At 38.6% G+C, this 16,769-nt stretch overlaps 1 protein-coding gene across 1 annotated transcript; it reads right to left on the minus strand.

Annotated features, from left to right (window-relative positions):
• Positions 1-1,903: 1,903 nt before the first annotated feature.
• LOC309861352 (double-headed protease inhibitor, submandibular gland) lies at positions 1,904-7,218 on the minus strand. The gene is made up of 6 exons (XM_082724164.1): positions 7,010-7,218; positions 6,194-6,219; positions 5,330-5,451; positions 3,850-3,892; positions 2,538-2,647; positions 1,904-2,075 (listed from the first exon to the last, which is right to left on the minus strand). Exons 1-6 carry the CDS (start codon positions 7,137-7,139, stop codon positions 2,030-2,032), a joined length of 477 nt encoding a protein of 158 aa, XP_082580290.1. The 5' UTR covers positions 7,140-7,218; the 3' UTR covers positions 1,904-2,029.
• Between the last annotated feature and the right edge of the window lie 9,551 nt (positions 7,219-16,769).

Here is a 16,769-nt window from a genome sequence, read left to right on the forward strand (position 1 = left end):
TTTAGGATTTATAGTATACATTCTTAGCTTCTTACAGTGCACCTTTAAGTGAAATTATACCCTTTAACTTAGCAGAGAATCATATAATAGAACTGTTTCATTTTTTTCTTCTATCATTGTGTTGTCATGCATATTATTTTCAAATACGACAAATAAAAACAAAGTTCTGGCAACCTAGCTGCTATGGACAGAACTGTGTCCCTTACAAATACAAATGTGAAAACACTAATTTCCATTGTGACTGTATTTGGACATAGGGCTTAGGAAGTAATTAAGGTTAAATGAGGTTATAAGGGTGAGGTCTTCCTTTCCGTTTTTATTGAACCTTTAATAATTCTTTTTTTTTTAAAGAATTTTATTTATTTATTTGACAGAAAGAGATCACAAGTAGGCAGAGAGGCAGGCAGAGAGAGAGGAAGGGAAGGAGGCTCCCCACCGAGCAGAGAGCCCCATGCAGAGCTCTATCCCAGGACTCTGGGATCATGACCTGAGCCGAAGGCAGAGGCTTTAACCCATTAAGCCACGTAGGTGTCCCTAATAATTCTTGATTATAGTTTTTTTTTTTACATTCTATAGTAATCAACTCAAAAGCATGTCTCTGACTAGTGTACAAACTTCTTAATGGTATGGATTCTTTGCCCATTTTGTATTGCTTTTCCCTACACAACAGATTGCTTGACCTATAATAATCTTTCTATGTGTGTTGTTAGAAAAAACACACAAATCTCTACAAAATAGCTGGCAAGTATTTGACTAGTCTTCACTAAAAGAGCATTGTGCTGGGGTACCTTGGTGGATCAGTCAGTTAACAACCAACTCTTGATTTCAACTCATGTCATGATCTCAAGGTCATGAGATTGAGCCCAGCAGTGGGCTCCATGCTCAGCAGGTAGTCTATTTGAAGTTCTCTCTCCTTCTCCCTCTACGCCTCCCTTCCTGCATGTGCACATTCTCTCTCTTTCTCAAATGAATAAATAAATCTTAAAAAAAAAAAAGCATTGTGCTTTGGACAGATGAACTTATAGGGCATAGCTTTGTTCCTATTTAAAGATTTACCATTAGAAAATTCTTCTCTTTACCAAGGCAAAATATCTGTCTATGCATGTTACATTAATGACATGACTCCTCTCTGTGGGGTCCCAGAAATGACAAAGTTCTGATCTCTCTATTTTACAATACTCCTGCATATGCCCTCATCTTTCCCAGTTACCTTGAACTTTCCTTGGGCCTTTTAGTGACTTCAACAATTTAATCAGATTATATTGTTTTTATTCTCTTCCCAGCATCATCAACAAAATGTCTTCCTTTGTGGATGCCAGTTGTGACTGAGTCCTCTTTTTTTCTTTTTTTTAAAGATTTTTATTTATTTATTTGACAGACAGAGACCATAAGTAGGCAGAGAGGCAGGCAGAGAGAGAGGAGGAAGCAGGCTCCCCACTGAGTAGAGAGCCCGATGTGCGGCTGGATCCCAGGACCCTGAGATCATGATCTGAGCTGAAGGCAGAGGCTTTAACCCACTGAGCCACCCAGGCTCCCCCTGAGTCCTCTTTAAATTGATATCTAACTTCTAATATTATTCCTGGTCTGATTAGTTGACAGTATTATGGATTCTTACTTTATCGTTCTCCAAAGCTGAATTTTCCACCTTTCATTATTGTGGCTAAAAGTACTAATGTTAGACTTGTGGTCAGATCTGCCCCTTGATGTATGTTTACTTAAAAATTGTGAGTTTAAAAAAAAAATGGAATGCTAAGAGCAGATTCTTCTCTCACCAGTGTGTATACAACCTCTCAGCTCTTAACTTGAGTAGAAATAGAGGAAATCTTTCCATGTGACCTATTGAGGGAAATGGCCATAGACATTCTTGTTAAGAAACAGTCACATCAGAGACAAACCAGAAAGCTTTCTGCTGAGAATCTTTTATTGAAGGATCAGATTCATGCATTTGCTCCCATAGCCATCCAAGAGGGATTGGTTCTCTATGTGGAATCTGCCAAAGGGAACTTGGTGCCCTTGAGCATCAGGGAGACTAGCACTCTCCATGCTTTGCCAAAAAAAGTGCACCACGGCTCCTCCTACAAGAGAAATCATTTTTTTTTTTTTTAAAGAGAAGGCATTAGAGATCTTAAATTGGACCTTTAATATTCTTAGATCAAGCCAGCCAAATGAGCACATAGCATGAAAGGTAAGTAATTAGTAACTGAGTTCCAGCATCATAGAAAAAGTAATTCAATGTACTAGTCAAAGCCAGTGTTACGAGCCATAAAAAAAATCTATAAATATCTCTGTTATCTCTCACTTAGTAATATTATGATGTTGACCAAATTCCCTTTTCCAGCTTCAGTTTCTTCCCACTATCCACTTTCTTTCTTTCTCTTGCCCCCCTCCTTTTTACTTCTTTTTGTAAAATATAATTTTCAGCGTATCACTTTACTTTTATGCTTTATAGGAGCATCTTGCTAATAGGTAGCTATCGTGTTTTCTGGCTCTGTGGAAAAGGCTGTTTCTACAAATAACACATTAAATTCAGCACTTACATAACAGCATTGCAAAACAAACATTTGTTGCTATAATTCTTTCCATCAGATCCACAGAGAGGTATGTATTCCATGGTACACATTTCAGAATATTGGAGGCACTCAATATCCTGCAGTCCAAAAAAAGAAAAAAAGAAAGAACAACTTCAAGTTGTTAAATTATAGAAAATGGACTTTTTTTTTTTTTAAGGCCTTGAGAGGTCATTTAGCCCTCAACCCCACATGCAAAAAGACATAGCCTCTTCAATTTACAAATCTGACCCAACCATGGTGGCAATCTCATTACAGAAAGAGATAGCTTAGCTTGAGGTTAGGGCTTCCCTCTCACTTACTCTGGTGAGCAGAGTACATCTAGTGGGTCCTATCTTGTGCTTAATTTCCGAACCAGTCCTCTCCTCACCACACACTTACCTACTTTATTCAGGCCCTCTGGATGTCTTGCCTGCATAGTTGCAGGTATCTGCCAGTTTGCTGCCCAGCGTCCATGCTTAGCTAAGATTTCAGTCACCCTCCACACTGATGTCAGAGTGATCTTTTAAAAACCAAATCAGTTCTTGTTTTTTGATTAGTTAACAGATTCCCCATCTACAGAAAGTCCCCTCACGAGTTGCGCTTATTTCTCTCATCTGCTCTGCCTCTAACTCCAGCTAAACTTGACTAAATTCCCAGAGTGTTTCCTGCTCCTATACATGTTTGTGCCTTTGCTTAGGTTGTCTTTCTGTCCTACCTGGCCTCTGTACCCATTAGAACAACTCCTAAGACTCTGAGTCCTCCTTAGAAATCAGTTTAACTCTTTTTGTAACCGTTTGATGACTGCATTTCTCTTCTTCAAATTGGGTCAGATGTCACTCCTTAAGATGACCTATCTTTACTACCACAACCCCATGACCCCATGTTTTTATTTCTCTTGTCACATTTCAAACTCTATTAAAATTATTGACATCCACTCACATAGCTCTTTACTCTTGAATTGTCTTACATTTGTTCTTGAATTTAAAAAAAAGTAACTTCCTTTATTTTTATGAGAGTGTCCTTGAGTCCCTAATGTCCTCTATTTAACCTGCTAATTAGAAAACAATCACATGTATACCAATCTGCTCCAATTAAGGACTATGAGTAGAATTTGTGGAGCTTTCCTCTGGAGAAGTAAATTAACTATGCTCAGGTCTTCTGTTTAGGCTGGCCACATGACTTATCTATGACTACACATACTTGTGGACAGTTTCTAGAATGTCCATTTTAAAACTTTCATAAAGTGAGGAATTACTGTAACATTTTATATTAAGAATAAATAAAATTTGTGTATACTTACACATTCATTATCTTGAAGTATTCTGACTGGAAATCCTTTGTTTCTGAAAGAGAAGATTTTATTGAATGGGTAATATGTTATTTGACATTTCACAATCCACAGGGTAAAATACAGTCATACGTCATTCTGTATTCTCTGTCCTGTACTGAGAATGAGGAGCTCTCATTAATATTCTACCCAGGTTGGTTAATACTGACCAAATAAAATTCAAGAAAATAAGATCAACACTAAGAGGAGATTGGGCACTCAAAAAAATTAGTCCATGAATACTCAGATGAAAATCAAGCATCATATAGTGTGAAAATATTTTTGGAGTTAAGAAAAAGAAAGTATGCTCAAATCCATTTCTGGAACTTATAGTCTGTGTAGTTTTTGTTACAGTCACTTCTTTCTATAAGATATCTCTCTTCTAAAAGGAGTCTATGAGATGATAAAAATCAGTCAAATCTCATCTTTAGTCTCTTGTGTTTTTGTTAATACATTGGTTTGCATATCCTGAGAGACTTTATTCTGAATAGCACTTGTTATTACACTTGACTATACACTTTCAGAAGAGTTAGAAAAGGAGAAAATGTTGAGGAAGAAGAGCTCATTTCTGTAAGTATTCAGTCTGTATTAGCTGCATAGCTAAGATTTGATGGGTTTTGTCACTGTGGATCCTAAACACTACTCTAATTTCTATCTTACAGATGAGAATACTGAAGCATGAGGTGGATTGTGTATCTGCCTAATGTCACACATCTCCTAAGCACAGTCTGGATTCTAATGCAGATGTGTGACACCAAAGCCCGTGATTTTAATCACTAATCACAAAGTAGTGAATTTCCAATTCCTGGAATGGCTGGTAATAATCATTCTTTCATTCTTCAAGAAGCTGAGATGTTTACAGTGAGGAACTCATGTAATTTGTGGGGTACTGGTGGTGGGGGTCCCAAATCCCATCTTTACTTTCAATCTCCTCCCTAGACTTCTCCAGATAATCTCCTCCCTAGACTTCTCCAGCAACATGGATTTTCTCTGGGGTAGGGAGAATAGATCAAAGTCTTGTAATAGCACCTTGGCAAAGAGCCTCCATAGAGCATTCTTGTGAACTCTCATTATTCATAAGAAAGACACAACAGAAGATTATGGAACTTTGACCAAGATATATTTTCTGCCTAAGACTCAGCTTCCGCAAGTGTAATGTGGGAATAAAAATGTCTGTAGAAAACAGCTAATGCCTGAGCAATAGTGTATAATGTGAAAGAGAATTTGGCTGAATAGCAAAGAAATACGTATCTCCTTAGAGATACAGGTATATGTATTTATGTACTTTTTATTTGAACAAAGCAATGTCGAAAGGGTATTGGAGGAGCACAAAAAATGTAGGATTGATCAAACCACACTGTTAGAAACCAAGCAGATTTTGGCCCATGTGGACTTCACAATCTTAAAAGAGAAAGAGAGAGAGAGAGAGGATTCAACTGAGTATGATACTTACTGAGTTAGCATGCAAAGCATACATTCGTTACTGTAAGTGCGATGATCTGTGCCACATACTGGGTTCAGGTGCCTTGGGCATGCAAACGCAGAGCCTTTTGAGTTGTATTTGAAACAGTCCACCTATAATTGGAACAAAAAAGAATGGCCTACATTGTCTTTCTTCAGTTCCGTAGTCTTTCCTGTATTAAGTTGGGAAGACAGAAAAGAGAGTAGAAAGAGTCCTAGCCTCTTCAACTTTTCAGAAAACATGTCTAGAAGACCCTATGTGGATCAGGAACTGCGCTTAAGTCAGACATGAAACATTCCATAAGTAAAACTAGAGTTAGCTGTTTATGAAGGAAATGTTAGTCTCTCTTTTTTTTTTTTTCCAGCGTAACAGTATTCATTGTTTTTGCATCACACCCAGTGCTCCATGCAATCCGTGCCCTCTCCAATACCCACCACCTGGATCCCCCAACCTCCCACTCCCCGTCCCTTCAAAACCCTCAGATTGTTTTTCAGAGTCCATAGTCTCTCATGGTTCACCTCCCCTTCTAATTTCCCTCAACTCCCTTCTCTAGTCTCTCCTTTTTAAGTTACAGTGTGAGTACACTGGAATAATGAAAGTGAAAAATACTCAGATAAGTCTAAAATGTCACCTAAAGGTAACAGTTTACTTTATCTGTTGTTCTTTTGCAAAGAGATTCCTTTTGTGACCTTTAAAGAAAGAACCACCACCAGGAGAAGGAGAGTAGGAATTATTTTAGCTCCCCAGGAATTATTTCTATCCACAGTGAGCCAGCTTCATTATGTTCACAGTTCCGTTAACACATCAGCTCTGATTTCATTTTTACCAAGACCCCATAGAAAAAGCTACACTCACCTTTCTTCCCCCTTCTTGATCACCGACTGGAAGAGAGTGGCGTGAGATGCATTTGAACAGAAAGAATCAGAAAAAGAGCAAATTCCGCAGTCAGAGATGCAAGGTTGAATTCATCCACAGTAACGAAAGCCCATTTCTGCCATCCCTCGCCCAGGCCAGCCCTGACAGATTACTTCTTTACTCAGGGTCAATTTAGGATGAAGCCAGAAATGTATGTGATTTTGATTAAAAACCACCACAACATGGGGGAAGGAAATCCCTGGTCATGGGACAAAGGGCTGTCACAGGTATCCAGGAATTCCTCTGAGCAAGGGCAGGGTAGGGTTGGGTGAAGTTCTCAAAGCTGCGTAAGTTTTTTCTGGGAGGCAAGTCAGAAGCCTGACCTGTTGATCAGGAACTGAGCAGGTCGCCCACAGCCCATTTCTTTTCTTTCTTTCTTTCTTTTTTTAATTGAAGTATAGCTGAGGCAGTATGTTTCATTAGTTTCGGGTGTACAACATAGAAACCCACTAAGTCTACATAGTATCTTGTGCTCCCCACATCAGGCTATAGCTCCCATCTATCACCATGCAGTAGTATGGTACTCTGACTATATTCCCTATGTTGCACCTTTTATTCCCATGACAATTTTTATCCCTCTTCTCAGTCTCTCTTCCTCTTCTAGAAGGTCTTACCCCTACCCCCTCTTGCTAATTAGGCCAACCCAAATAATTAACATCTCAATTTTTCTTCTGACTTTCCATTCCATCTTTACTGAAGGTTGAACAAACTGCAGTTAACATAAAGCCATCGCAATTCAAAGGAGTCCTAACTCACCAGGTGGAGGGGCAGCCCATGCGGTGGCTACAAGAGCAAAGATGGCAAAAGCAGTGATGCTCTCCATAGTGATGATGAGTGAGGGTGGCTTTTCTGAGGCACACATACACGTATATATACACACATGCATAAGGCAGGGTCCACCTTCCTCAATATTGACCTTTTCACTGATGGTTGGTTGTTAACCTAAGCTAGGATGTTAATTTCATTGGTCAGGGAAAGCTTCCTTACTCCCTTGATTTATAGGCAGCTGGAATAGTTACATCCTGAAACTCACCTACCAGAACTGTCTTGCATAATAATCCTCTGGTTTCTTAGCAAATGTAACAGCATGGCTATATTTGAGAACAAATACAATCATAGGTATAGTAAAGAGAAATAAACAAAATGACACATATAAAGGGTTTCAAGATTATATGAAATGCAGGAGAGTTGAAATAGAAAACAGGAGCAATGAGAACATTTCTTGAAAATGTACAGTAGTACACAACATGAGTACTTAGCATTGCAATACCTTTTCTAGAGTTCGAAGATTATTTACAGTGTTTTATGAAGGCTTGTTAAGTGACTAAAAGAAACTTGTGAAATATTCAGACTAGTGCTATGCCCCTTAGCAGATGGGACAACGAACACAGAAAGATTAAGTGGCCTCTATTTAGTCACAGAGTAACAGTTGAAAGATCCAGTTCTCTAGAATTCTTGACCTATACTTCTCTTCTACGCTTTTTAAAATAAGATATGCTACTTCAATAACAATAACCAATATTTATATTGAATGTCCAGATTTTAGCATAGTGCCTCACACTTCTTTAGATTATAACCATGATATTCTGTTTGACACATTCTCCTGCACCCATATCTGTATATGTTCTGTCCATCCACATAACCAACGTTCTTTCAATAATACAGCCCTAATGATTTCCAATTACTTAGCACTTTCATCTCAACCCCCTTCTCTAGTCTCTCCACACTGTTAGAAACCAAGCAGATTTTGGCCCATGTGGACTTCACAATCTTAAAAGAGAGAACATTTCTTGAAAATGTACAGTAGTACACAACATGGTTTCTAACAGTGTGGTTTGATCAATCCTACATTTTTTGTGCTCCTCCAATACGGAACTGTGAACTGTGAACATAATGAAGCTGATGAAGACATCAGCTCTCCAGAAGACAGAGTTAATATGGAGTTAAGCTAACGATAATTCCCAAAGGACAAACTCTAAGATTGGAGGAGTTAAGCAAATTGCCCAAAGCAGATATCTAATGAATGACAGAATCTTGACTCAAACCAGATCTTTCAATTTCAGAACTTATGATCTCCCAGTAACTAGTTGCATTTATTTCTAATTTTTTAAGGTATGCCTCTCTCATTCATACTTTTCATTCTCTAATACCACCTCTTTTTCTCAGAGATAATTCTATAATTTTGGTGTATGCTATTGTGAAATTTGAATACTTACACCTCACCTATATTTCAGTGCTTCTTTAGCATTCAGAAATCATATATACTACATTGAAAATCCAGAAACTTTTCTTAATGAGATAAATGATCTTTCTAAGTCATAGTGGAGCATCTGATTAGAGTGACCAAGTTCTATATGACAGAAATGAGAAAAATGGCTCAATGATGGTAGAGCTGGTGAGGTCAGGAGCAAGCACCTGGGTCTTTGGCTTTCAAACTTTTCATTATTGTTATTTAATTAAGAAATGGTATTGTCTCCCTCCCTGAATGTAATTTTATGAGGCAAGCATGAAATGAAACAGATTTTAAAAAGGCAGTCCCTTAAATAGAAGCAAGACAGGATTCAAGAGTACCTTCATTTCCACCACATACCAAAGTTATCATGCAAAAGGAAGTGAGGCCCTGGAAGGGAGAGTATCTTGTCTAAGACCACACAGTGAAACGGATCCCCAGATTTTAGTACAAGATTTGTTCTGCTCTGCCATACCTTCTCACACGTTACACAGCCCCATGTCAACATGGGATTTCCACCCCTACTTCCTTTCCCAGAGAACGTGAGAAAGTATCTGCCACCTGGGTCCTAGACTCAATTCTCTACTGTTTATTGGGTATCACCTTTCGGACATCCCAAAGGATCTTCCAGTTCAACATGTTCCTAGAAGACCTTGTTGCTAAATCTCATTTTTAGTGGCTTCTCTCCAGTTTCACTTTGTTAATATTTATCAGTGGCAACCCAATCCAGGAAAATTTAGGAATCTTAGTTTCTTTTCTGATTTTCACACTCACACCCTAATCTCTCACCAACTAGGTTTTAATTTGAGTGTGTACCTTCCTTTTGGGAAGAATGTAAGTGTATTTTGTTGTTGGTGGTGGTTTTTTTTTTTTTTTTTAATATTAGTGTGTTGTTCCTTCTTTTGGAAATTCCCATAGGAAATTTCCATAGTGTGTTGTTCCTTCTTTTGGAAATTCCCATAGGAAATTCCCATAACCCTGTCAAGAAATGTGCAGAAGACACGAACAGACACTTCTCCAAAAAGACATACAAATGACTAACAGATACATGAAAAACTGTTCAACATCATTAGCCATCAGGGAAATTCAAATCAAAACCACATTGAGATACCGCCTTACACTAGTTAGAATGGCAAAAATTGGCAAGGCAAGAAACAACAAATGTTGGAGAGGTTGTGGAGAAAGGGAAATCCTCTTAACACTATCGGTGGGAATGTAAGTTGGTGCAGCCACTTTGGAAAACAGTGTGGAGGCTCCTCAAAAAGCTAAAAATAAAGCTACACTATGGCCTAGCAATTGCACTAGGTGAGCATCTACTCCAAAAATACAGATATAGTGAAAAGAAGGGCCACATGTACCCCAATGTTCATAGCAGCAATGTCCACAATAGCCAAACTGTGGAAGGAGCCAAGATGCCCTTCAACAGATGAATGGATAAAGAAGATATGGTCCATATACACAATGGAATATTACTCAGCCATCAGAAAGGATGAATACCCAACATTTGTATCAACATGGGTGGAACTGGAAGAGATTATGCAGGGTGAAATAAGTCAAGCAGAGAAAGACAATTTTCATATGATTTCACTTATTTGTGAACATAAGGAATAATATGGAGGACATTAGAAGGAAGGGAAAAATGAAGAGGGGGGTAATCAGAGGGGGAAACGAACCATGAGAGACTATGGACCCTGGGAATCAGAGCTTTAGAGGAGTTTGGGGTGGGAGGATGGGTTAGCCCAGTGATGGGTATTAAGGAGGGTATGTATTGCAGGGAGCACTGGGTGTTATACACAAACAATGAATCATAAAACACTACATCAAAAACTAATGATGTACTGTATGGTGACTAACATAATAAAAAAAAAATTCTACTAAGACTGCATTTTTCTTTCTTCCTCTTGCCACTACTCAGTAACTGTCTAAAGACTTAACGCTCAACATCACTTGGCCTCAGGGAACTACAAATCAAAACCACAATAAGATACCACCTCACACTGGTCAGAATGGCTAAATTTAACAACTCAGGAAACAACAGATATTGGCAATGATGTGGAGAAAAGGGAACTCTCTTACACTGTCGGTGGGAATGCAAGCTGGTGCACCTGCTCTGCAAGACAGTATGGAGGGTCCTCAAAAAGTTAAAAATAGAGCTATCCTGCGACCTAGCAACTGCACTACTAGATATTTGTCCGAAGGATACATAGTGATTCAAAGGGACACATGCACCCCAATGTTTATTGCAATGTCTAAAATAGCCAAAGAATGGAAAGAGCCCTGTGTCCATCAAGAGATGAGTGGACAAAGATGTGATATATATACACAACAGAATACATTACTCAGCCATCAAAAAGAATGAAATCTTGCCATTTGAAACATGGATAAGACTAGAGATTATTATGCTAAGCAAAATAAGTCAGTCAGAGAAACACAAATACCATATGATTTCACTCATACGTGGAATATAAAAAACAAAACAGATGAACATAGAAAACAGAGAGGGATGCAAACCTTAAGAGACTCTTAACCACAGGGAAAACTACTGAGGGTTGCTAGGGGGGATGGGTGGGGGATGGCAACTAGGAGGTGGACATTAAAGAGGGCACTTGATGGAATGAGCAGTGGGTGTTATATGCAACTGATAAATCACTGAATTCTACCTCTGAAACTGATAATACACTATATGTTAATTAAATTGAATTTAAATAAAACTAAAAACTAAAAACAGTATGATTATGTAAACTCAATACAATCACAACACATTGCCTAGATCAAAAGTTACTTCAAAGGAACTTCAAGTCCATTCTCATTTCTTTTACCAGTTCCTTAACAGACGTAAGGTTTTATCTCAGAAAGAATTGATGGGCTGTGATTTTAGGGCAGCCAGCGCTCAAGGTGGATGTGTACTGCACATGAATTCTTAGCAACCCCCAGTATGATCCCCCACATAGTAGGTGACAAGGGGAGTTAGAGAGGAGAAGGGAGTTGAGGGACATTGGAAGGGGAGGTGAACCATGAGAGACTATGGACTCTGAAAAACAGTCTGAGGGTTTTGAAGGGTGGAGGGGTGGGAGGTTGGGGGAACCAGGTGGTAGGTATTGAAGATGGCACGGATTGCATGGAGCACTGGGTGTGGTGCAAAAACAATAAATACTGTTACGCTGAAAATAAATTAGAAAATTAAAAAAAATAAATGTAGAAATTATCTATTACCTCCTTTTCTCTAAATAAAATTATGTCTGATTCCAAGTCTTCTGTGGGCTTTGGGGACATGTGGTGTCATTCATAATGCAGATTAATGAAGATCTGAGACAGTTAAGGAGTGCACAAGAAAATGAGGAGAGGCCCTCTAATCCCTGGATAGTCATGGCTATTGCCTGCATCCTGAAGGTCCAAGCCAGCTGTAAATGGTTCCCTTCCCTGAGGCAGTTCCTTGATTCTGTGCCACCTATGCGACGTGGTGACTTTTGAGATTGAGAACTCTTGAATCCTGGGTTTGGCAGACACCTTTTATAGTCATACACTAAGCAGTCTTTTGCCTTTCGAGATTGCTGCCAAACAGCAGCGTTAGTCAGTGTTAGAACTTGGTCCTTTTCATTTCTCTTGAAAATTTTACTGCTTCTCCTTTGGTTACTTTCCAAAGCACATGAGCCATTAAGATTAATTTCTTGCCCATTATTTATATTTTTGTCCGGTTTAACTCAAATATCTTCTAAGGCAAATGCACACACTGTTTTATAGATTTGTGATAGATGGGAAGGAAAGATACAGGGAAGAGTAGTTAATAGCTTTTAACTATTGCTTTTATTGGATATTGTGTTATTTCATGTTTGACATATTGACATTAAAATGACTATCAACATTCCATTCTTCTTTAGATTATTTTGTGTTTCTAGGTAAGTGCTAATCCGGGGTTATGCAGCTCCACCAGCAATCCTTCTGCAGACACTTATAACTGGAACCCATTCAACTACCTACTCCTTTTTGAGCACATAGGAACAGCCTCTGGGTGGAGAAGGATGTGACATTCCCTGCTTGACGTAGCCATATCTGTCCTATGGCCAAAGGATGGGACTTAAGCAAATATTCCCTGTGAACATAACTTGTCCATAACTCATTTTTAGAGACCTTGGCAACAAGAGTTCTGGCAAATTTCTCACTTAAAATTTCAGGAGCAAAATGGATCCAGAGGTAAGAAATAGTTGAAAAATTCCCATTTTATTTCTGCTCCTAGGACTTCTTCCATGTAAGTCAAGCCATTGGAATTCACTTTGCATTATTAATCTCATTCCTATATGCGAAAAAAATCAGCATGTCATACTCTCTACTGCCACATGTCCCATAGATTTGGAATTGAATTATTCCATGAATAAACAGAAGTGACCATTTCTGTAGGTAATGAGCAATTTTCAGGATCACTAGATGCAAAATCCATTTCTTTTGTCTGTAAACATAATGAGATAGATAATATTATTTGTATGAAGAACATGGCACTGAGATTCATGAAGCCAGAGGGAGTGGTGTAAGGAACATGAGATTAAATACACTTACCTGAATTGTATTTCTGATTTAGACCCACTTGTGTAAGCTCAGAAAATCACTTTCTCTTTCCAAGTTTCAGGATTCCTAGATGTGAAACATCCTGGATAAATCGTCTCTAATTTTTCTCTAGCCCTGTCAACCTGGAATATTAGCAACCTGAAATAAAATGATCTTTTCCTGATTGTGAACTTGTAAGTATGTATTTAGCTGATTAAAAACCAATTCAAAGTACAATGCCAATTACAACAGTACACTTCACAGCATAGTTTTCTGGGATCATGCTACTCTTTGCATTCCTCTTAGCTACAGGTTTTGCTAGTTATTTCTGAGAAATACCTCATGAATCTAGCCTTCTGGGGCAGGGAGGAGGAGGGGAGATACATTTTATAAGTTCGTATTTTCAGGTAACTAGTTTGTTTCCAGCTATTAGCATCAGCACTTTTTATTTGTACCAGGAAGGAAATGCAGTTCCTTCTTCAAGTTCGTTGAAAAATAATGGTCCTCCCCTATCATTTGTAGACTTTATGTCATTGACCAGAACTGAGAGTTTCTGTCCTATATTCCCTTTTAAAATTCTTCTCTCAAGGGTCTTCTTTTACTCAACAACTTTTAATAAGCAATCACTCCATGCCAGGCATTTTACCAGGCACTGGGGATTTAAACATAAATATTAAATGATCTCCTCTATTTAAAAAGTCACAGTCTAGTGAGAGATATAGACTTCTAAATAAGCAAGTACCCAACAGTGACAGTTGGCCATGCAGGTGTAAGGAGAGGATATTATGGGAGCATATGAAAGGAATAACTAATTCATAGTCTTTTAAAAAACATTTATTAAAAAGAGAGCTACCCTATGACCCAGAAATTGCATTAATGGGTATTTATCCCAATGATACAGCAGTAGTGAAAATAAGGGCCATATGTACCCCAATGTTCATAGCAGCACTGTCCACAATAATCGAACTGTGGAAAGAGCCAAGATGCCCTTCAACAGACAAATGGATAATGAAGACATGGTCAATATACACAATGGAATATTACTCAGCCATCAGAAAGGATGAATACCTAACATTTTCATCAACGTGGATGGGACTGGAGGAGATTATGCTAAGAAAAATAAATCAAATAGAGAAAGTCAATTATCATATGGTTTTACTTACTTGTCGAACATAAGGAATAACACAGGACATAGAAATTGAAGAAGACACAAAAAGATGGAAGACCATTCCATGCTCTTGGATCGGAAGAATAAACATTGTTAAAATGTCTATACTTCCTAGAGCAATCTGTACTTTTAATGCCATTCCAATCAAAATTCCACCGGATTTTTCAAAGAGCTGGAGCAAATAATCCTAAAATTTGTATGGAATCAGAAGAGACCCCGAATTGCTAAGGAAATGTTGAAAAACAAAAATAAAACTGGGGGCATCACATTACCTGATTTCAAGCTTTACTACAAAGCTGTGATCACCAAGACAGCATGGTACTGGCATAAAAACAGACACATAGACCAGTGGAACAGAGTAGAGAGCCCAGAGATGGACCCTCAACTCTACGGTCAAATAATCTTCGACAAAACAGGAAAAAATATACAGTGGAAAAAAGACAGCCTCTTCAATAAATGGTGCTGTGAAAACTGGACAGCTATACGTAGAAGAATGAAACTCGACCATTCTCTTACACCATACACAAAGATAAACTCAAAATGGATAAAAGACCTCAACACGAAACAGGAACCCATCAGAATCCTAGAGGAGAACATAGGCAGTAATCTCTTTGATATCAGCCACAGCAACTTCTTTCAAGATATGTCTCCAAAGGCAAAGGAAACAAAAGCGAAAATGAACTTTTGGGACTTCATCAAAATCAAAAGCTTCTGCACAGCAAAGGAAACAGTCAACAAAACAAAGAGGCAACCCATGGAATGGGAGAAGATATTGACAAATGACAGTACAGACAAAAGGTTGATATCCAGTATCTATGAAGAACTCCTCAAACTCAACACACACAAAACAGACAATCATATCAAAAAATGGGCAGAAGATATTAACAGACACTTCTCCAATGAAGACATACAAATGGCTATCATACACATAAAAAAACATTCATCATCACTAGCCATCAGGGAGATTCAAATTAAAACCACATTGAGATATCACCTTACACCAGTTAGAATGGCCAAAATTAGCAAGACAGGAAACAATATGTGTTGGAGGAAATGTGGAGAAAGGGGAGCCCTCTTCCACTGTTGGTGGGAATGCAAGTTGGTGCAGCCACTTTGAAGAACAGTGTGGAGATTCCTCAAGAAATTAAAAATAGAGGTTCCCTATAACCCTGCAATTGCACTACTGGGTATTTACGCCAAAGATACAGATGTAGTGAAAAGAAGAGCCATCTGTACCCCCAATGTTTATAGCAGCAATGGCCATGGTCACCAAACGGTGTAAAGAACCAAGATGCTCTTCAATAGACGAATGGATAAGAAAGATATGGTCCATATACACTATGGAGTATTATGCCTCCATCAGAAAGGATAAATACCCAACTTTTGTAGCAACATGGACGGGACTGGAAGAGATTATGCTGAGTGAAATAAGTCAAGCAGAGAGAGTCAATTATCATATGGTTTCACTTATTTGTGGAGCATAACAAATAGCATGGAGGACAAGGCGAGTTAGAGAGGAGAAGGGAGCTGGGGGAAATTGGAAGGGGAGGTGAGCCATGAGAGACTATGGACTCTGAAAAACAATCTAAGAGGTTTGTAGCGGTGGGAGGTTGGGGGAACCAGGTGGTGGATATTGGAGAGGGCACGGATTGCATGGAGCACTGGGTGTGATGCAAAAACAATGAATACTGTTATGCTGAAAATAAAAATAAAATAAAATAAAATAAAATAAAATAAAATAAAATAAAATAAAATAAAATAAAATAAAATGTAAACAGTGAATCTTGCGGGGCACCTGTGTGGCTCAGTGAGTTAAAGCCTTTGCCTTCGGCTCAGGTCACGATCTCAGGTCCTGGGATCGAGCCCTGCGCCGGGCTCTCTGCTCAGCAGGGAACCTGCTTCCTGCTCTCTCTCTGCCTGCCTCTCTGCCTGCTTGTGATCTCTCTCTCTGTCAAATAAATAAATAAAATTTTTTAAAAAATGAATCTTGGAACACTACATCAAAAACTAATGACATACTGTATGGTGACTAACATAATACAAAATAATAAAAATAAATAATAAAATTTAAAAAATTTTATTTATTTTTAGAGAGAGAGAATGCACAAGCCAGGTGGAGAGGAGAGGAGAAGGAGAGAGAGAGAAACTTAAGTAGGTTCCACACCCAGCACAGAGTCCAACATGGGACTCAGTCTCACAACCTTGAGATCATGACCTGAGCCAGTATCCTGAATCAGATGTTTTACTGACTTAGCCAGCCAGCTGCCCCAACTAAATCATATTCTAAGGGGAAAGAGGTCATGGAAGGTTTCCAGAAAAAAGCTGTAACTTCAATGAGCAATAATAGAGTTTGGAGGGATGGACCTTGGGAGATGGAAGAAAAACTGGGAGAAGGCCCATGGGGGTGGATAAAAAGAGTATGTTAGGAGGGGACACGCAGGAAGAAGTTAAAGAAAATCATTCAAGGGAAAGACAGTAACATGAATGTGGAGGCTAGAGAGGTGAACAGAGGCCTTGCATGTCAGGAAGAGTTTGGACTTCATCTTGGGCTAGAGAAGCCACTTACAGGTTTATCAGAT

This window comes from Mustela nivalis (assembly GCF_964662115.1).
Source record: "Mustela nivalis genome assembly, chromosome: 3".
In the NCBI taxonomy this organism is placed as follows: Eukaryota; Metazoa; Chordata; class Mammalia; order Carnivora; family Mustelidae; genus Mustela; species Mustela nivalis.